Source organism: Rhinolophus hipposideros (genome assembly GCF_964194185.1).
Source record: "Rhinolophus hipposideros genome assembly, chromosome: 18".
Classification (NCBI taxonomy): domain Eukaryota; kingdom Metazoa; phylum Chordata; class Mammalia; order Chiroptera; family Rhinolophidae; genus Rhinolophus; species Rhinolophus hipposideros.
In genome coordinates, this window is record NC_138064.1 from 17,047,035 (window position 1) to 17,068,897 (window position 21,863).

A 21,863-nucleotide genomic window follows, 5' to 3' on the forward strand; every position below is an offset into this window, starting at 1 on the left:
TTAATAACACCAAGGTTGCCACATGGGTCACTGTGAGTTGCCCTCTTCTTAAAAAAAAAAAAAAAAAAAAAAGGCTATAAGAAGAAACAATGCGGACCCAGTAAACCCTTTTCAGGGTATTTATCGGAAGAAACCTAAAACACTACTTCGAGGGGACATGTACATCCGTATGTTCATTGCAGCACTGTTTATAATAGATAAGATGTGGAGACAGCTTGGGTGTCTATTGATGGAAGAGTGGACAAAGAGGAGGCGATTATATGTATATATATACATATATGTATATATATATATACATATATAAAGGAGTCAAGGTCAATAAGAGCTCATCTGGTGACGGAACATCTTCAAAAGGACTGATGCATTAGAAAGGAGTCTGAAGTTCGGAGGCCAACGCTGGAGATTAGGTTACTTCGCACGAGGTTTGGAGCACACGCCACCCGGCCGCCGAGGCCAAACCCGCAACAAAGCATCGCGGGAGGCGGGGCTCTGACGTCACAGAGACGTCCCGCCCCCTTACGCTGCGCACTAGCGAGGCCGGGAGATTTCTGGCGGCGGCGGCGCCATCTTGCAGGAGCCTGAGACCGAGTGGGAGTGGAGTGTAGCGGCCGTTGTTGCCGACTCTTTCCTTCTCCCCACGGTCCAGTCGGCGGGTTGATTAGGCCGTAGGCCTTCAAGCCGAGACTTGTCTCTTATTTAATTCTGGGGAGCGCCTGGCCGACATGAGTGATGTAGAGGAGAACAACTTCGAGGGCAGAGTGAGTACAAAGCCGCGGGAGCCGTCTTCGGCGGCGGCCCGACGCTCGGGGTGTCACGGGGACGAGCGCGGTCGGGCTGGGTTGCGGGGACTTTTGCGGGGGCCTTTGGGGAGCAGCCTCGGGCGCCATCGCGGTTGCTTCCTCACCTCCCAAGATGGCTCCTGGGTCCCCCTCCTGCCCCAAACACCACGGATGACCCCCGCCCCCTGTTCTAGAGACTGACTGATGCCTGGACTCCTGGGTCCGATTTCCCCCTGCAGCGCGCCCGCCCTTCTTCCCCCCGCTGAGCCTTGCTCGTCTCCGTTCCGAGGTTTGGGGCCCCGTGGCGGTGGGGCGGGAGGAGACGGCAGGGAGGTCCCCTCCGACCGGATAGTAGGTGCGTCCTGCGGTGGCCGTGCCGGCGGCCCCGAGCCGCGGAGCGGGGCTGCCGTCCGGGCGGGCGGCGCCGGCGGGGACTCGCGGGGCCTGTGTCTCCTTGGCTGTGTTGCAGTGAGCGGCCGCGTCTCTGTGGGAACCGGCGGCGTGGCGTCTATAAAGGCGAACGCCTTGAGGTTGAAGGTGGGACGAGCGCAAGGAAGTGGTCAGGCAGCGACCGCAGCGACCCTTAAGCGTTCTTAGGACGAGAGCTGTGCGGGGAAAACGACGCCCGGAGCCCTGTGCCCCGTCCTAATGCCCCTTCTGCTTTCCTTTCAACATGTAGACGTGCCACAACGCCTTGTTTAATTCTGATGCCTTGCTGATGGGTGCCTTTTTCCCTCCCTCTCTCTCTCAACTGCTAATGCTTTTCTTCCTGTGACGTTTCCTCTGAAAACTGACCGCTCCTGTACAGGCGTTTTACGGTTCAAACAAACAAACAAACAAACATAAGCGACAGGAACCTTCTGTCTTAGTCTTACGTAACTGAACACGTTTCTTGGCTCAGTATTTTTAGAAATAGCTAGTCAGTTTATCCTGTTCTCTAACTCAAAACGTTACCTGAAAACGTCAGGCCCTCCTCCCACTCCTTCTCTCAACCCCTCCTTCAGCAGAGAGGGCTCGGAGGTTTGCACTCTTTGGGGTGGATGGACGTAAACATCACAAAGACACGCTGTCGTTAGCGTAAATGCATTAGACGTTTGTCAACGTTGGAGTTGTATTTCCGAAGTTACCCTCGTTAATGGAAGTGAGTGTGGAACGCAGAAAAGCAAAGGGTGTCTGCGGGCAGCTGTTCTGGCTGCTGTGTTGGTATTTCAGTCACCAGGGGAAACGCATAAAAAAACACTTACGGTGTGTGCTGGATGGAATGCTTTTTTTTTTAATATTTTAAAAGGTCATTGGATAAACACCTGGAACTAGACAGCTAAATCAGAAGGTGGATTTGGGCTTCTGTTCTTTTTGAGAAAAGAGATTTAAAGAGATTAGAAACAAAAGAGCTACTTTCAGTGCTTCTAAGATTGGATTTTTACAATAAAATCTGGAGCATAGATATAAATGAGTATGGTTGGTTGAACCTGCTCCTTGATTATTGTCCCAGCGAAACTTTTTAAAATCATGTAATAAAAGCACTTGATGGCGGTCAGCTGCTGCTTGTTTTGAAAATGTTAGGTAGTTATGGGAATTCTGCTGTCCATTAGTTTTTCCTTCAATTGTAAAAAAATTATTTTTGTTCATGTTTGTTTTGATTTGTGGAGAAGTGAAAAGGATTATTTGGGACCTGGTTTCCCTCTAAGTTCTTATTTTTTCTAATTAGTCGTCAAGTGGAGGAATGGAGCAAGTTCTAGATAATTATCCTTTTACCCACCTAATAGATGACTTCCACCCAATTGTAAGCTAAAATGTATGTAGATATTAATTTATTTTAATAGAAAAGGGGTTTTTACCTCCCCCCCCAATAGTGTTTGTGGCCATAGAAAATAGTTTTTCACGCTGTGATACCAAATGTATTTTAGTGTGAATGAACTCAGATTGAATAATGAATGTGCCCACGCTCACCTATTATGTCTTTTTTTTGTAGGTTGAGGTAATTGTCTTTATTCATAATTGGTTAAAGAATTAGAAGAATGCCAGAAGCTTTTCTAAGGGTGTACTTTACCTTTTTTTTTTAATTCTAAAGCAATTCACTAGTGCTTTTGGTTTTTAAAGTACAGTGATCTTTTTATCTCAACACAAAACCACAGTTTAAAAAGTTTTTACAGAATATAATTTTTGTGTTCTTTGTATCTAAATTAATCACCATTTAGAAAGGATTTTCACAATGTTTTTGAAGTGTTTAAGTAATTGTTATACTTCAAACTCACGACTAAAATAGAGAAAAAATTGATAGGTCAGTATTCAGATTTCATTTTCTTTACAGAATAAACAGCACATATAACACCATCTTACTGAAAAAATATTTAGAATTAGAAGGTAACTTTCTAGAGACTGTAGAACACATTAGAGAAACTGGGCTAACAGTAATAGTTCCTACTTTTGTATAATTTTAGAATCTATACCTCCCCCAAAAAATGATGTATTTTCTAATTTACTCCTCACAATAATTTTTCCAAGGGCTGGAGTACTCTTACCATTTTAGAAATTAAAAACTAAGACCCAAAAACCATGTGGCCAGCAATTGGAGAGTCCCAATCGTTTGCTCATTGCATACTTAACCTATGCTGTGTATATTTTGATTGGCTTTTTTAAAAAGAGTGCACTGTACTTCAGTGTCTCACCATTAATGGATTTTGCTAAAAACCAGATACGGGAGCTTAATTTTCTATTATAGGTTAATGCCGCTTCCATTGTAACGGACTGGAGTAAAAGAACTTTAGGAAAGAAAATATAATTGACTGAATTTAGTTATAAGTAACCCTTAGAGTTAACCAACCGAAATTCCCTTCTGCCTGAGGTGAATCTGCTGAGCATCTGCTGCCTTTTTATTAAAAAAGGGGAGGTTCAGGGAAAGAGAACTTGAAGTCTTACTTGAGATGACTTACAGCTCAAATCTGGGTACAAGTAAGTATATAATCAAGTACTGTGCGATAGAATTAATAAGGAATTCAGAAAATGGAGCTGAGCAGTTTCGTGAGCTATGGGAAAGGAAAAACTTTACCTAATATGTAAAACTTACACTGTATCTCATGATTAGGAAAATTAATACATGAGTGTGACAATTAGTAGGTTGCTGGAATAATGAGAGATGATAGATTTGACTAAATAGGCAGTCAGACTAAATATGCAGGGTTTTGAGTTTTAGATTTAGGAATTCGGACTTAATCCAATGTGCAGTAAGGAGCCATTTCTGGATTCTTAATTCTGGGAATTGCATAACGAAAAGAATTTTAGCAAAGAATAGACTAGTACAGGAGGAGCAGCAAAACACAGTTGAAATATTTAAGGAAGGGAATTATAAAAAATCTGATCTAAACAGGACATCAATGGGATGTAAAGAATGAGTGAGACATTTTGAAGTGATCCAGGAGAATAGTGGTGCCCTTAAAATCAATAGAGTCATCAAAGCAGTTTCTTGGGATATTTTAAGTGAAAATGTCTTTTAGAGCTGGGATTTAGGTTGGCACTGGAGCTATGACTTTGCATATTATCTTCAAAAAATCAATTATTCACTTCTCACAGCTTCAACTAAAATTAGGGTTTCAATCTCAAAAAATTTTAATGTCCTTTAGAAAAAAACATTGAGTCCAATTTTTTTCTAATACAATGGCCCAGTGTTTTTAATGGAGGTTAATGATTATCATGTAGAAATCCAGCTTATAATTCCACAATTGTCTTATGCTTTGTAGTACAGTTGAAGAGGAAAATTACTACTTATTGTTCCCTTTTGAGAGCTTGCTCCTACTTTATTTAGACTTACTTAGGGTTCCTCTTCTTAATATATGAGATTGACTGGATGACATAAGTGAAGAGCCAAACAAATTCATCTGTACCAATTTGGAATTAAAATTTGTGTGTGTTAATACTTTGATGAACAGCAGAAAAAGGGGAAGGTTTATTCTCTGACACCTGATTTGTAATAATAGGGGTGATGACTGTGCCATTCAAAATCCAGCTTGAGGACTTGTTCCTTTTTTTAAAAAAGTCCTTAAACTGGGTTTTTTAATTTTCTGCTGAAAATTTTAAGTGTGAGGGTACTAGAGAGGTTTGCCCTCTCTCCTCCTTTTTAAAAAAATAATGTAAATAAAGTTGAATCCCTATTTTACAGATAAGTATGTCAGCACTTTAGTTTTTTAAAAAAACTTAGTTCAGCTTCTTCAGCAATTTAATTTCCTCTCATAACATCAACATGTTACAAAAGAGTGAGGCTTCCTTATAACAGGTGTAGTAGTAAACTTGAGACAGTCTTATTTTCTTGGGTTTAGTTTCCTAAAACTAAGTACCATCATCCAGTTTTAATGCATTTTTTAATCAAAAACTCCCACTATTCATGCAAAGAATTTGTAAACTTGAAATATTTTAATGCTCAAAGGTTTTTATATTTAAAATTCTTTCACCGAAGGTTGCTAATTTGCTCGATAGAACTAGAAAGTAGGATTTTAAAAAGGAGCAACGCAGTGAATTGTAACCATAGTACATAACTAACTTTACAGGTTTGACATACATGGTGCTTATGGTTTGTACCATTCTTAAGAGAAAATAAAATAGTCTTGCGATGTTAAAGAATATCAAGGGATTTAAATATTTAGGAATGAGTCGTTAAAAAAATACAAGTAAACTTTATGGACTTAATTTTGTAAATGAACTGAAATTATTTACTTCTGGTATAACACGTAATATGATAGGTGTGAAATGGCTGTGAATAATCAGCATAGTTTTCTAGAACTTGTCAGACAGTGTGAAAACTTTGTAGTCTCAGTGGATGCTTAGGCATCAAATAACTAACCCTGGGACCTTTGTAAAAAGGTATATATTCACATGCTGAGTTAATAATGATATTTGTTCATATGTCCTAACAGATTTAGCAGGACAGGAGTAGAGGTGAGAAAAATGGTAAAGATCATGGTGGGGAAAGAATCAGTAAACACTGTAAAAGAGTTTGAGGGGAATATGAAAGGAAATGTGGTTTCCCTTACCTCCTTTAAATTACTACCATGTATTATTGTGGTTACTTCTTATTGTTTCATGATTGTCACCAAAAGTGTAAGTGAGGAGGCCTGACCAATCTGAGGTAGAAGAAAAGTTATGATTTTTCCTTTGAACTCAGGCCATGTAGTGTTACTCAAGATTCATAAATACTTCATGACGTTAGAAGATGAGAACATAATTAGAGTTCTGTAACAGGTTCTCAGTAGTTTGCTTTCAATTGCTATCTGTTGGCTTTTAATGTACCTGAGAGGACATCTTAGTCCTTATAAACTTTTCTATACCTTTGAAATTGTTGCTTATACACCAGGTTTTTGGAAATGACAGTTTATCATGAAATAAGCTGGCTGGTTTATGAGCCACATTTAAATTAAACTTGTACAAAATATTATAAATTGTACAGGTAATTTCACAGTTATGACATGAGTTTAAATTTGATTATATATGTATAAGTGCCAATTCTTTGTTGATCGTTCCCAAAATTATTCGAAACTTTAGAGCATATAGACACAGTGGTACAAAGACCACTGTAACCTCATTTAGAATGCATCATTCAGATACGACCTCAAAAGAAGGGAAATTGTTGTTTTAAAATAGCTGTTGTGAGCAATTGGTATTTTTTTTTTAAGGAATTGCTCTAGTAGCAGCTATGGGTTAAGGAGAGACTGGGAATATTTCTCATATTAAGCCTAAGAGTCTGTAAAAGAAAAAGTCTATCATACTCAAGAGAAAGGAGGCAAAACTGTTGTCTGTAGACTGAAATTAAAGAATTGAGTCAACACAGGTTTCCCACAGGTCCTAGAGAGCGAAGTTCTTAGTACAATAAATATTAAGTTATTTGAGTAATGTAAGTACCCCTACACACACATACAGTTTACCTAAATGCACGAGTGTATTTCTATGGAAATAGATCTCCAGTTTCATAAAGTAGTAGGAAAATATACTTTGAGAAAGTTTGTTTTAAAAGTTTATACTATATTCATATAGACTTGAATTTGTTTAAACTTGGCACTATTACTTGGCATAGAATTTGCCTTACCATAATATTAGAATTGGTTACAGTATAGCATTTATGTTGATTTATGTGTTTATTTAATGGGCTTTAAGTGTTACACATGTATATTGTTGGAATTTTTTCCACCTATGTTAGCTGTATTAAAAGACACGGCAGTTATTGCTTGCGTAGTTGTTCATGTCCTGCGACAGTGTGTGCATATATTTAATAATACATTATCCTGATTAAAGGAATACATAGTTATTTTCAATGTGTAAAATACAACTGTATTTTAACACAGAAAAGAAACATGGTTCTTAGACTACTTTATTGAATACTCTTAATATTTACGGTTAGCTCCCTCCTTTTTATTTTTGGTTGTGTCCTTCAGCTAACCCCAGAGATAGGTACCTTGATAATAAAGAATAGTTAAAAGAACAAACACACATCATTTAAACAGATTGTACTGTGAGAACTTTCTGCTTGGCTTCTGGTTTATAGTAGTTAGATTTATATTAAAATTCATGATGTGATTTGGTTACAAGTCAAAAGTAGAAAAGGATAAACTAGCATTTGTCTATGAAGGGCCTATTGTAGCCTGGTTGCTAATGCACAGTTCAGTAAAAATGGCATTTATTTGGTACCAGCTTTTGAGAAATACGTTGCTTAAAAATGGTAAATATTAATGCAACTCTTTTTCTGTGTGAAGACTTAACTGCTAGTTATTATGACAGGCCATTTTTTAGGTATAGTAAAAATAATTCTGAAGAATTAAAAGTTTATATTTGTAGTTTATTCATCTCTAGTCTCTAAATTGTTTTGGGAGGTTAAAACGATAGTGACAGCTTTGTAATCAGGAGTTAAAGGGGAGTTAAGAGGACTGTTTCTCACAAATGCCTAACCACTACACTGTACACCTGAAACTAATATAAAATAATACTATCAACTGTAATCTTAAAATATATGTAGTCACAGGATGTGAAATACAGCATAGGGAATATAGTCAGTGGTACTGTAATAGCTTGTTTGTACAGTTGTCAGATGGGTAGCAGACTTGGTGGGGTTATCACTTAGTGAGGAGTGTAAATGTCTAGTCACTGTTGCTTTGTACATCTGAAACTAATAATGAAAAGGACTGTTTCTTAACCTTGAATGATTCCAAGAAGAAATGTAAGCAGGTTTAGTTTTCTCTGGTATCAAAACTGAAGGAGAGACAACAAAGTAGGTTAGGTATTTGTGACACCTTGAAAAATGAAAAGCAAGCCTTCTTTAAAAATATGCTGGTGTCTTTTGAAAAGATATTTTGTAATATCTTAATACTTTCATAACAAACTAAAAGGAAAATTGCATTTTTCCCCCCAATATGTTGCTATGCCAGAACTGGGATTCAAACTTTAAGAAGTTACTGAGTTACCTTGTTTACATTAATTCCTAAGAAGTGGTAATTTTCATCACTTGAATAATTTTCAACTGTTAGTTATGCTTATAAGGGAAGACTTGAAAATCAAATATACACATGTATTTGGACCATAAAATTTTTATCCCATAACAAAAAGCTTCACATAAACATTTAAGAATAAATGTTGGGTTTTAATGTAAGATTTTGATTTCTATCTTAGTCAAATGAAATGAAATGTTTTACAATGTCATAGAGCCCAAAACCTTCTGATATGTGTATATATAACAGGGTTGTGGTGATGCTTATAGATCCTATTCCATCTACTGCTATTCAGCAGTAGCATAAATGAATGTTTTACCAGCCTATCTGTTATATATAAGGGAAAGCCAAAAGAGAGAGGGGAAGATAACTTGTATCACCTTAGCTGATGAACCAGCTTGTGAGACTTCAATTAGGAGCAAATTAGTCCTACTTTGTTGGTTTGTTTATTTATTTATTTATTTATTTATTTAAGTATTGAGTATTGCTGTGCCTGCTGCAGGCATCCGTCCAGGAATTTAGAGAGTATGTGAGATGTGGTGAAGGACTTATTGTGTGTGGCTAAAAGGGGAAGGTTAATATTGAACAGAAAGGTAGCAATATATTTCAGTTTTATTTTCCGCTGAAAAAATAAATAGGCTTCGCAGCATTAGTACAGTTTTTGATAAATAAGTCTTTTGCCATTAAATGCAAAGTAAAGTTTTAAGGTGTTGCATGGTCGTCTTCTGGTATAAATGAAAATTGGTGTGAAATTGGGATAATTATTTATAGTACTTATCAAGGCTTAAATGGGCAGAGAAACCAAATTGTCCGTTGTACTTTGGTCATAGGTGCCTCATGTATCAGTCAAATTTAAAAAAAAAAAAAAGGAAGACTTGATCAGTTTTAAATTACTTGATTTGGAAAGTTTTGATTTATATTCAACTTTTTCAGAAGTCAGTCAGTTTTCTGTTATAAGATGTAGTCACTGAGGGGAGTACAGATATTCACAACTGCATAAAATATGTAAAAACTGAACAAAAAGGTGGGATCAAAAAAGAAAGCCCGCGCTACTAATTTTGTAATCACTTCTTGTACATTTTGATACGTCATGGATAATACAGAATTTTTAAATGACACAGTTGCAAAAATACATACGTAAGGAATTTACGAGCCAAAGGGGGAAATTTGAAGAATTTCATGCTTTCCCCATTTTTCAATGTGCTTATTTTTACTTCAGAACATATTTTTCTGGTTACGTCAGAGTAAGCAAAGATAGTGGTCAAACAAAATTGGGATATGTTCATAATTTTACTAATTTTTCTACTTCTTTGAACCTCAGCATGTGTCCTATGTTTGAGTTCAGATGGGTGTGTACAGATACTTCAGCCTAGGATGCTTTGCTTTAACTATATATATTTTGATATCTTAGCATGGCTTAGTGGAAGCTTATTTTAAGATCACTAAGAATCTTCAGGTTATAAATTAGTGAAAATGTAAAGCATAGAGGGGGGATTGCAGTTAATGTTAGATTTATGCTTGAATAACTATATTAAAATTGTTCACATTTTAGGAATTAGGATGAAACATGAAAGGGGAGGAGGGTGAAGAGTATGGTGAAAACATTTAGAGAAATTCAGTAAATTCTCTTTAATTTTTAGAAAGTAGACTTTTGAACAATTTTAAAGATTATAAAATTGTTTTTTTAAATTAACTAGTTATTTGCACTTTACCTGCTGGCTTTTCCATTTGGTAGATAACATTCTGAACTCCAGCAGAGTTTTATAATCCCCACGTGCTTAAATATACTAAATGTTCTTTTTCCATTAAGGTTAATGTTCGTGAAGAAATTGAAGAGTTTTTTCCAAGAATGTGGAAGATAAATCAAGATAAAAGAAGGCTAATGAAAAGTATTAAAGATCAGAAAATTAAAATTGAATGGGGGAAAAAATTGAACAGAAGATTGGTCAGATAGAAGCACTTGAATATTTTTTTAAGGCTATTTTGAATTGTTTGAATTGGGGAAGAATACACGAAGTATGAAAAATGAAAAACTCAATGAAGAATGAAGAGAAGTAGAAAGCAAGAGTGAAGTAGAATTAAAAGAATCTGGAAGAATGAATGGGTCCTAGGTTAAGTAAATGTATGGTTTATGTTCCAGTGTCTGTATGATCAAGTTGTAGATGAATTTGCATGATTACTTAGTTAATAGAGAATTGGTGCTCTGGTTCAAGTAGGGAATTATTGAGGACAGTTAGCAGTATTAACATTGGGTTATTAATGAGCTGAAATTTTTTCTGGAGGGTGTTGCCTAACCATTTGTTTTTCAGGAGCAATCAATATAAATAATTACGGTACTTAAATGTTAGGTGTTAGGCATCTGCGTGACCAGTGCCATTTGTAATACTGTCTTCTTTGTTAGGAGTCTCGCTCTCAGTCAAAATCTCCAACTGGAACTCCTGCTCGTGTAAAATCGGAGAGCAGGTCAGGATCTCGTAGTCCATCAAGGGTTTCCAAACATTCTGAATCCCATTCTCGATCAAGATCAAAATCCAGGTATGTGTTTTTAAAGTAATGCTTAAAATGCTTTCCTTGGATTTTTCAGGGCAAAATGGTTTTTGCTAAATCCCTCAGTTTTGCTGCGGGATTGTATAGAAATTTCAGCAAAGACACACAATCACGTAGTGTTTCTCAAATTGCAGAGTTTAGAAATAATATATTCTAGATTAAGATTTAAAGGAAGAGTCATTGCTAAGGCCAATTAAAACAAATATGTCAATTGGTTTAAATGTACTTGGCATTTAAGGAGTAGAGTTTGGTTTTATTTCAATAATATTTGCACAACAAAAAGATAATTTTCTCCATTGGAGACTTGGCGTGTAATTTAGTGCAGAGGAAGTTGATGTATGTATTATGTATGTTGTACTGGTTATCAGAATGATATGAGATGCTTTTTCAAGATTGACATTCCAGCCACGTCCTATGCCTGAAGATTCTGACCTGAGTAGGTTCAGGGTAGAATTCTGGTCAGGTGTAATTTGGGGTGCATGGTGGGGAATCCCTGGGTGATTCAGAGTCCCTACCACTACCATCTTCCCTGACAACAAAAACTCTAGTAAACTCTGGCAATGTTCACTGTATCAGATGTCCCCGGTGTATTGGGGTAAGGAAAAGCAGCCTGGGCAGTTAGTTTGATAAGTCATTGTAATGTCTTGAATGGAGACATAATTTATGTTTTTGAGTAGAGTCTGCTTGCAAGGGAGCATGAGACAGAAGAATCAGTTAAAAGACTGGACTTTTCTTGAGGTCCATAGTTATATCCTCTTCTGTGTTGTATCAGCCCAGTGCTTTGATTTACTAACCATTCTGTTTAATTAAATGCACATGTGCAGAATACCATTGAATAGAATTTGGGTATAGAAACAGAAGTGAGCATATTTTCATTTAAGGACATTCCATTTGCTGACTTCACCCTAGAATTTCTTCCTTTTATCTATTCTCTTATCACTTGATTTACTTCTCTACCCATGTTTCACCCAAAAACATTAAATAACATGAACACTTTTTATTCCCTTAATTTTTTTTTTCATAATACTTGTTGCTACCTGATTAGAGAAAAGATAGACACTCTTGAAGGGTTTTTAATTCATGTCTCACCTTTCATTACCATTTGAAAAGTAACAACATTTTAAGTGACCAATTTTCTTATTAATGTTTTTATTTTTTAAATTAAGTCTGTAAATCAGTCTAAAGAAAATGGGAAATATCCTGTTTGGTATTCTTGCGCAAATATAAGTTTTCTTCATACATACCTCATTCCACCATCCAAATGATTAATTTCTTTTAGATAATAGGCCACTCATTTTATTGTTTTCATTCCCACGCAGAAGCCTCTAATTGTTTGCAACCTTCAATGAATATGTACTCTCAGCTTGATATTCAAGCTTCTACACAAAGTTGTCTCAGTCCTTCTCCAATCTTCCCTCTCATTACTTCCTTTATAAGTATCCTAATTCCTTGCAGATTGTACTGTTTTACAATCCTCTGATTACATCTCCATGTCTTCTTGCCAAGGAACCTTTGCTCTTGCTATTCCTAGGACACCTTTCCCCTCTCTACCTAGCAAAGTCTATTAAGCCTCCCAGCTTTATTATTAGCCTTCTTTGTTTTGAACAGCCATCCCTCATTATTTTTCTTCCCTACACCCATGTGCTCTCTTTCTAAACTTTCTGGCCCTTAGTGTTTATAACATTTATTGAATGCCTTATAGGAGTTATTTTGTATAGCTGTCATCACTACTGGTCTGGGTATTTAGTTAAGGATGGGTCATAATGAATAGTAAATAAGAAATTGTTGTTGCATTAATAGGCAAAGAAAGAGGACTGGTTGAGAGCAACTAGAAATCAGATAGATGAACTAGGGGATTGGCAATGGAGAAATGGGTGACACGCTGTAGAAAGCTTTAAGACAAAAACAGAAGACAAAAACAGAAATGAAGACTGTTAGATTAGTTGGACATTTAGGTTGATGAATTAATTTAGAAGATGCTAGATTGCAGCAGGTTAAAGAAAGATTGGAAAGGAAATGATACTTAACAGTAAAGAGAATACAGAACAATATTGAGAAGATGGTAAGTGATTCAGTCAAAGGATTTTATTGTGGTAATGGTAGGTAGTTGGTGATTTATTTTGTCTTTTGTGGTAAAGTACACACAAAATTTAGTCAACCATTTTTAAGTGTAAAGTTTAGTGGTATTACATACATTCACATTGTTGTGCAACCATCACCACCATCCATCTCCATAACTCTTCATCTCTTGTATACCTGAAACTCTATCCCCATTAAACCATGACTTTCCTATTCTCTTCTTCTCCTAGCCCCTGGCAACCACGATTTTACTTTCTGTCTGAATGATTTTGACTACTAAGTACCTCGTATAAGTGGAATCATACAGTATTTGTTTTCTTGTGACTTGTTTCATTTGGCATAATGTCCTCAAGGTTCATCCACGCTGAATATTACAGAATTTCATTCCCAGGGGTAGTTGTTTTTGTTTTTTTGTTATTTTTCTTTTTAAAGAAAGTAGAGCCTTAACGTTCTTGTAAGGTAAGGTGAAGAGATTGAATGTACAAGGGATAGACTGAGAACAGGACAATATTGTAGTGATAAAGAGAATAAGAGGAGGAATAGCGATTCCTCAGAAAGGAGAAAGGAGCTGAGAATAATAAGCAGGGATATATGTATGTGTAGATCCTTGGCATTGGCCATTTTGTTTCAGTATTTTCACCTAAATTTATTTCTCACAAAGGTCGAGGTCAAGGAGGCATTCTCACAGACGTTACACTCGATCCAGATCCCATTCTCACTCTCATAGGAGACGGTCTCGAAGTAGGTCATACACACCAGAATACCGGCGTCGAAGGAGCCGGAGTCATTCTCCAATGTCTAACCGGAGAAGACATACAGGCAGCAGGGTATGTGATTTGTAAAAGTCGATGAAAACTTATTTTGTCTTTCATGTGTGTTTAGTCATAGCATAATATCTTGCTTTTATGAGGACAAGACCATTGTTTAAAGGTGGTGTTTCAGAAACATTCTAGAGTGTATGAATATTGTTTACATGCATTTAAGTATTTTTTCTTGACTTTTGAGTAAAAAGAGACGAAATTTGGGAAGCAACGGTATGTGCCAAGAATTAAAATGAAAGCATAAACTGAGTTGAGAATATTGAGATAAAAAGTTTTATGGGGGTGGGCAACAAGGAAACACCAAAAACTAGTAATACAAGATGTGATCAAACAATACGGTGAACGTTTAAATTTTAAAAAAATGATTACAGTAAAAGATACATTGCTATTAATTCCCCTCAAAATACTCCCCCTTGCTTCGAACACACTTACACATCTTTCTTGCCACTTTCTGAAGCAGTTCTGGAAGTCCTTTCGTGTCTTGAGTTGCGCTGTCGTGGCTACCTTGATGTCCTGAATTTTTTTGATTTTGGGGAAGAGCCAGAAGTTTCACGATGCCAGATCCAGTGAACAAGGTGGATGGGGAAGCACCGTAATCTTTTTATTTGACTGAAATTGCTGTACTAGAAGTGATGTGTGACACGGAGCGTTGTCGTGATGGAGAATGATTTACGGGACACTTTAAAACACACCTCTCAACAATAGCTCACACCCGACTGATTCTAACTAAGGTTCCACACGCTGCTTCGGGCCCAACCCCCCACCTCCCACTGAAGAGCCCTCTGTTTCCCTTGGATGGCATTCGGTGATCACAATGGAAAGGCTTCGTATCACACATTGCGTCTGGTATGTAGCACTTTCTGTCAAATAAAACCAACAGTGTGTCCTTATTCACCACATCTGGCACCATTCGACTTCTGGCTCTTCTGCAAAGTCAAAATGACCATGAAAAGTAAATGTTGTGAATCGATTCAGTACATTGAGGCAGCCACGACGGCACAACTAAAGACACTCATGAAAAAGAACTTCCAGAACTGCTTTAGAAAGTGGCAAGAACGATGGGATAAGTTTTTGAAGCTGGGGGGAGTATTTTGAGGGGGATTAATGACAATGTGTCTTCTACTCTGATCAATTGTTTTTTATTTAAACATTCACCATATTTTTTTTATCACACCTCATAGTTAGCACTTGTAGTATTGAGCACTGTGCAAAGTTCTTTAATACATTTAATACACTTAACATCTCTGTAAGGTAAGTTACCATGGTATAGATAGGGAAATCGTATCTTGGATATGTGACATTGAGGTTTATTTGCTTTTGGCTAACTGGCAGAGCCCAGGTTTCAACCAGGCTCTTGATTCTTAATGTTCCTGTGTTTAACTTCTATGCTGTGCTTATGTGATACTGTATCATTTAACTGCTGGAGTCTGCTAAAGAATAAAAATGGGGAATGGCAGTATAATCAGCAATTACAGGTGAAGTCAGATTAAGTACAAATCTATAAAGGATATAAAACATTTTGATAAGCTAAAAATACGGCATTAAACTAAGGGTGAATTCTTGGATGAATTCTGAAAATTGCTGGGCTAGAGAGTAGGATTGTTTTTACTCAGGCTATAACCTGAAGTATATTCTAGCCAAGGCTTGGGTGGGTGTATTATGAACTGTAGGACATGGCTCATCTGGTTTTTCCCCTCTTATATTATTTCCAAGTCACTTGAAACAATATAGTCTTTATACATTGGGTGACGTGTTCAAGCAAAGTATTTCTGTTTTAATTTTTATTTTAATTTGGAGCTTAAATTGAAATGACCTCTTTACTCAATAGGCGAATCCAGATCCCAACACTTGTCTTGGAGTGTTTGGCCTCAGTTTGTACACAACAGAGAGAGATCTTCGTGAAGTATTTTCTCGGTATGGACCATTGAGTGGCGTCAATGTGGTTTATGATCAGCGAACTGGACGGTCAAGAGGATTTGCTTTTGTTTATTTTGAGAGAATAGATGACTCAAAGGAGGTAATTTTGTTTTTATAATTGTGTCAATAGGAAAATTTTCTAATGTGCATGATTATAGTATTGAGTTACTGTTAAAGGTTGATTAACAAGACTTGCAGTTCCATAAACATCATGTCCTCTTTCATTCTTGATTCAAACTCTGCCTTTTAGTGTTACAATTGGAATGGCCAGTTTCACTTTCTGAGTTAATGGGAAAAATTGAAGTGTGTGTTTTCTTTTGAATAAGCCTTATTAGTGCTCCAAGCAGATGATTAAATTCACTTTTTAGAATTATGGTATTTAGATTTAATCTGTTTAATTTTGTGTCTAATTAGCTGCCTGTGTATAGATACAGAGCTTTGTTTTTCTATTCTCTATTCATTTATCATTCTGTTCTATAATTGAAAAGTAATACATGAGAAGAATTGGTACATTTTCATTTTTATTTAGTACCATTCTTAATTTGCCTAACAGAATGATCCTAATCAATGTTGGTGATTTAATATAGTGCCGTTCTAATGTATTAGGTATTGGAGTGTAAAAGAAGCAGTAGGCTTGCTTTCTCTATACTAAAAATTTATCACAATTGAGTTAGAAAATTCCACTTTAAGGAATTTGAGGCTCATTGTTAAGGTTTTTGTCAAACCTTAAGAAATGGCAAGTACTGGCATTTTTTGTACCATTTTCCATGTGACAGTTGGATATGTAGATCATTATTGCTGTATGCATCAAGAGTGCTTGATTGTAACATAAACAATAATAATAAATGTTACCTATCTTTTAAAAATGATGAAGACTATTGGCATCTAGTGGGTAGAGGCCAGGAATAATACTAAACATCCTACAGAGCACAGGATAGTGCCCACAACATAAAATTAGCAATCTCAAAATGTTAATAGTGGTGAGCTTGAAAAACCTGGCTAATTCTAACAAAATAGTGCCTCCAGTTGTAAATAAATGTTACTACATTTATGTAATAGACGTTCTAATAGGCACTCCAATGTTTTGTCAGTATTATGATTTTGTTTTGTTTTTAGTGTTAACATACAGTGGTCCCCTCTTATCCGTGGGGATATGTTTCAAGACCTCCAGTGGATGCCTAAAACCACTAATAGTACCAAACTTTCACCTTTTCCACTTAAAGGAAGCACTTTATTATACAGCTTCTCTTTGGCAAATCCAAATTGCTCGCATCGCTATACTTGTGCTTTGGGGCCATTATTAAGTAAAATAAGGGTTACTTGAGCACAAGCACTGTCATTGCTACAGTTGATCTGACAACAGAGATGGCTACTAAATGATTAGTGGGCGCAGGGTGGCTTTATTACAGTGTGGATATGCTGGACAGAAGGATGGTTCACATCCTGAGAGGGATGGCACACAATTAGTTTTAAATTGTTTATTTCTGGAATTTTCCATTTCATATTTTTGTCCCATGGTTGATTGGATAACTAAAACTGCGGTTAAGGGAGACTACTGTATTTGTGATTTGTTTATTCCTGTTCTCAATTAAGGGATAAAGGTGTAAATTTAGAAATACCAGGATATCTGATCTTAAGTAAATGTTAGAAGTGAACCGTATCACAGTTTTTTAATACGAAACTTGTTTGTCCTATCTCTTGATACCTCTTCCCCCGGGTTTATTTCTAAACCCGGTAAAATAAAATGAAAATGGCAACTTAGTTCCAAAGAACTTCTTGCAGATTTTTTAAAGTGGTTGAGTATTATTGAATTTATTGGTATTAGTGTCAAAGGGCAAACTCATGGGGAAAGTGAATGCAGATACAAAGACCATAGGAGCACTTACTGACAGATTTCAAGGTTCCTTTATATTTGGAGTTCACTAGGTGGCAGTGTGTTGCCTAAGGAATGTCCTGACTAGTTTAGACTTGTCAGCTGTTGTGGTTTCTCCTTTGATTTGCCCAGATTGAAATTAATTACGGCAGCCTCAGAGTTATGAGGGCTTCCCTGAGTTGGGTAGTTCCTTCTTTCTCTATGGCTGTTGCTGCTGCCCTCAGTCTTCCATCACAGGCCACTTAAGCGTCCATATGTACATTAGAAAAGTCAATATTATTGACATGCATCTAGCAGGGATTAATGTGTAAGATCCTATCCCTTTTTCTTTTTTTTTTTAAGATTTTATTGGGGAAGGGGAACAGGACTTTATTGGGGAACAGTGTGTACTTCCAGGACTTTTTTCCAAGTCAAGTTATTCTTTCAATCTGAGTTGTGGAGGGCGCCGTTCAGCTTCAAGTTGTTGACCTTTCAGTCTTAGTTGTGGAGGGCGCAGCTCAGCTCCAGGTCCAGTTTCCATTGCTAGTTGCAGGGGGTGCAGCCCACCATCCCTTGCGGGAGTCGAACCGGCAACCTTGTGGTTGAGAGGACGTGCTCCAACCAGCTGAGCCATCCGGGAGCTCAGCTCAAGGTGCCTGTTCAATCTTAGTTGCAGGGGGCGCTGCCCACCATCCCTTGCGGAACTCAGGAGTTAAACTGGCAACCCTTTGGTTGAGAGCCCACTGGCCCATGTGGGAATAGAACCGGCAACCTTCGGAGTTAGGAGCACGGAGCTCCAACTACCTGAGCCACCGGGCTGGCCCGCTATCCCAATTTTAAGTTTTGAAATTTTGAAAGAAAAATGTGTTAAATTTGTTACAATTTTGGTAGTTTATCCTTGGTGAATTATGCATGACATTCTATGCCTATTCTCCTTTAAAGGCTATGGAAAGGGCAAATGGAATGGAGCTGGATGGTAGAAGAATTCGCGTGGATTATTCTATCACCAAGAGAGCGCACACACCTACACCAGGCATCTACATGGGCCGACCAACTCAGTAAGATTTCAAGTTTCCTAAGCTAGATTATTATAGCCAGAAATCCATCAGAAATGGCTACAAAAATTTTGATGGGTCAAAAGATAAAATGATATTTCCTTTAATTAAAATTGAAAGTTATTTAATTTGTATATAGTTTCTTTAGTTTTTATATATACAGTTGACCTTTGAACAAACTCGGAGGTTAGGGGCCCCGACTTCCACACAGTCAAAACCATGTATAACTTTTGATTCCCCGAAAACTTAGTTGTCTCTTAGTATCCACCAGGGATTGGATCCACCCCGTGGATACCAAAATCCAAAGATACTCAAGTGCCTTGTGTAACGTAGCATGGATCAGTGCATGCAGTCAGCCCTCTGCGTCCTCACACTCCCAACCATAGATCAAAAACAGTACAGGTATTTTACTGGAAAAAAAGTCAAAATGTGTAAGTAGACCTGCGCAGTTCAATCCCATGTTGTTCCAGGGTCAACTGCACATATATGTACATATGCTCGTGTGAATATGTGTGTCTGGACATACATATTCAAGCAAGCACTAAATAAAAATAATGAAGTGCATTTCTGGCCCTTTTATGGTACTATAAAAATAGAAAAATTAGATCCTAGAAAAATATTGTATGCTCTTAAGAAAGTATTCTCTTTCTAGTCTTATATGACCTTGGAAACCTCTGTGTATAGGGAGGGGTTTTATTGATAATTAGCATGTTTTTTTTGTTTGTTTTTTAAAAGCCAGCTTTCACATTGTGTAGAACATAAACTGAGGCTTTTATGGTGTGTGTGGTTTTTTCTGTTTGTTTGTTTGTTTTAATACAACCAAAGACAGTATTTATGTCTTAATGAAAGAAGGAATATAGAGTTTCAACTAAAAGCTTACTGGGGACAGTGTAGGATTTGGCAAACTAAATTGAACAAGTGTCCCTATGATGCTAAAGTGAACAGGTGTCCCTATGATGAGTTGAGAATACAGCAGGGAAAGAGGGCTTAGTTTAAATTCACTGCCAAAGCTTTAAACTAGTACTAGAGCTTGAAATCGTTTTAGTGCTGGACCTTAGTGTAAGGTAGTTCATTTCTTGCTGTTTAGGGTTGGTTACTTTTTAATTTTTGATGTTTCTAAATTGCTTTGAATTAGTCATAAGGACACACACCTTAGCATTTTAGTATTGTTTTCCAGCACAGTCATTTTACCTTGTAAAGTGCTGTTGATTTGGGTAGTGCATTAATAAGAGCAGTTTATAGTTTGGAGAGTTGAAATCATTCCTGGTTGTTTCTGTAAAGAATAGGAAGCCGTAGCAGAATACCATGGGCATTAGCCAGCTAAGACATAGAGGTAATTGGCATGACAGGGTTTCCTTTCTCCCTTATCTTACCTCCTTCGCCTATTTTATTTTATTTTTTTAAAGTACCATTTTGTATTAAATGACATTGCAGAATAATCTTCCACACTGATGTGACATATTTACGTTTTCCTGCAGTAGTGGCGGTGGAGGCGGCGGCGGCGGCGGGGGTGGTGGAGGTGGTGGAGGCGGCCGGCGTCGAGACTCTTACTATGAGAGAGGGTATGAGCGTGGTTACGACAGATACGAAGACTATGATTACCGGTACAGGTAATGTTTAACTTGGGATTTCTGTTCTGAATTAGGTGATAGTAGTATTTGGCACTTTTACTTGATGTTTGATATGTATTAATAAAAATATTTAAAAGATCTTATATGACGCTTTCTTGAGAAAGTAGGAAAAAATTATCTCAAAGGCTGTGAACAGGTTAATTATCTGTATTTGCCAATTGTGGCATATACTTACTGTTTAAGTATGATTTGCACACAAAGAACTTAAAAGTTATCTTGGGTCCGTTATTTGCATGATAGGAAATTTTTATTTTCCTCTACTTCAGTGGATTATGTGTATGCTAAGTAATCTTTTATTTCCTACAGAAGAAGATCACCATCTCCTTACTATAGTCGATACAGATCACGATCAAGATCTCGTTCCTATAGCCCACGTATGTGCTCTTGTGCTTTTGTAGCATTAAGAACTTTTTCTCTAATTTTAATGCTTGATTGTAGAAAATTGGGGTGTGTGGTGACTGTTGATAGTTGGGAAAAGGACAGGCAAGTCAAACTATAACTCATTTTGCCTTTTGTTTTTCTTTTTCAGGACGCTATTGATAAACAGAATGGTTTCAGTTGAGGACATGTTTATCTTTTCTCTCTTTCTGTTTTGTGGTTTAATTCTGGATTTCTCTAATCCTTCCTACATCTTAAAAAGAACCCTTAAAAAACTCCGGTTTGTTTAGCATCTACACTTTGTCAGTCGGAGTGCTGTTTTCCACCCCTTTTATTCTCTTAAAGATGTAACTGTCATTTTGAGTAGTTTAACATCTTGAGTAAAAAAAGGAGCACCCAATGTTATGCTTTGTAAATGGTGTGTTGTTTGGGGTTTGTTTTTTTGTGTTTTTTTTGTTTGTTTTGGGTTTTTTTTTTCTTTTATAGAAAATAAACTGGCTAATTAAATGAGGAAAGAAATCTTTTTAAAGCTTCTTTTGTGTTAGATACTGTATTAGACACTGTTAGAAGTCTGCATTTACAGGGAACTCCTTTTTTAACTTTCTTTTGGGGAAGATAGTAACACATAAAGTAGTTCAGTCATGTCAAATTTGTCAGGGGTGGCATGGAGCAGTCAAATAGTTGAATGCAGAAAGTTTGAAGCTATAAAAGAAAACACTTGGTCATTTCTTTTGAAGAAAGGAATTTTGAACCCTAAAAATTATGTCACTTTTTAAAAATGGAAAGCTTGTGGGCGCCTATAAAACATGTTGTATTTAAAATACATCTGTTAAAATTTACAAACTTAAAAGTGTGTTTTTGTGTTGAATTTATTGAAGTTGAAGTACTCCCTTAATCAGTGAAGGACAACCTTTATTATTTATTACTTAGAGCAATTGTATACTTTGCTGTTAGAAATTTTGGTGTTAGGACAATGGTTAAGCAGGCTATTGTATAGTATAGAGTCCTTAGAGGATATGTGTGGGGAAAAGTAGTCTCCTTTCAAATAAAAGTTAATTTCTTCGAAATTGGAACTGTCTCTTTATTGTGTTACAATGGGAAAATAAAACTGGATTAATTTGGGAACCAGTCCTTCCTTTTTCCTGACTTTTTTGCTTAAACCTAAATGTATAATCCTTGTTTCTTATTCAGTCTTTAAAAACCTTTGTTGTACTCTCTCTCGCCTTTTTTGTTGACCAAGTTGTCGATACTAAGTATTCAATATCAAGAATCATGCTGAAGGAACGATAAATAATACGGTTACTGTCTTCAAGAAGCCCACATTTTAGTAGGAAACAC

At 36.9% G+C, this 21,863-nt stretch overlaps 1 protein-coding gene across 6 annotated transcripts; it reads left to right on the forward strand.

The window, feature by feature from the left end:
* The first annotated feature begins 525 nt into the window (after positions 1–525).
* On the forward strand, positions 526–21,592 carry TRA2A (transformer 2 alpha homolog). Of its 6 annotated transcripts, none has more exons than XM_081079859.1 (9): positions 560–758; positions 10,056–10,367; positions 10,647–10,780; positions 13,533–13,698; positions 15,521–15,709; positions 18,404–18,519; positions 19,995–20,126; positions 20,454–20,521; positions 20,677–21,592. In XM_081079859.1, exons 4-9 carry the CDS (start codon positions 13,666–13,668, stop codon positions 20,685–20,687), a joined length of 549 nt encoding a protein of 182 aa, XP_080935985.1. In that variant the 5' UTR covers positions 560–758; positions 10,056–10,367; positions 10,647–10,780; positions 13,533–13,665; the 3' UTR covers positions 20,688–21,592. The 6 variants fall into 6 exon arrangements, with proteins under 6 accessions (XP_080935984.1, XP_080935985.1, XP_080935987.1 ...); XM_081079861.1 differs by having other exon boundaries at positions 571–758; positions 10,056–10,356; XM_081079862.1 differs by lacking the exon at positions 560–758 and adding an exon at positions 974–1,134 and having other exon boundaries at positions 10,056–10,356.
* The last annotated feature ends 271 nt before the right edge of the window (positions 21,593–21,863 follow it).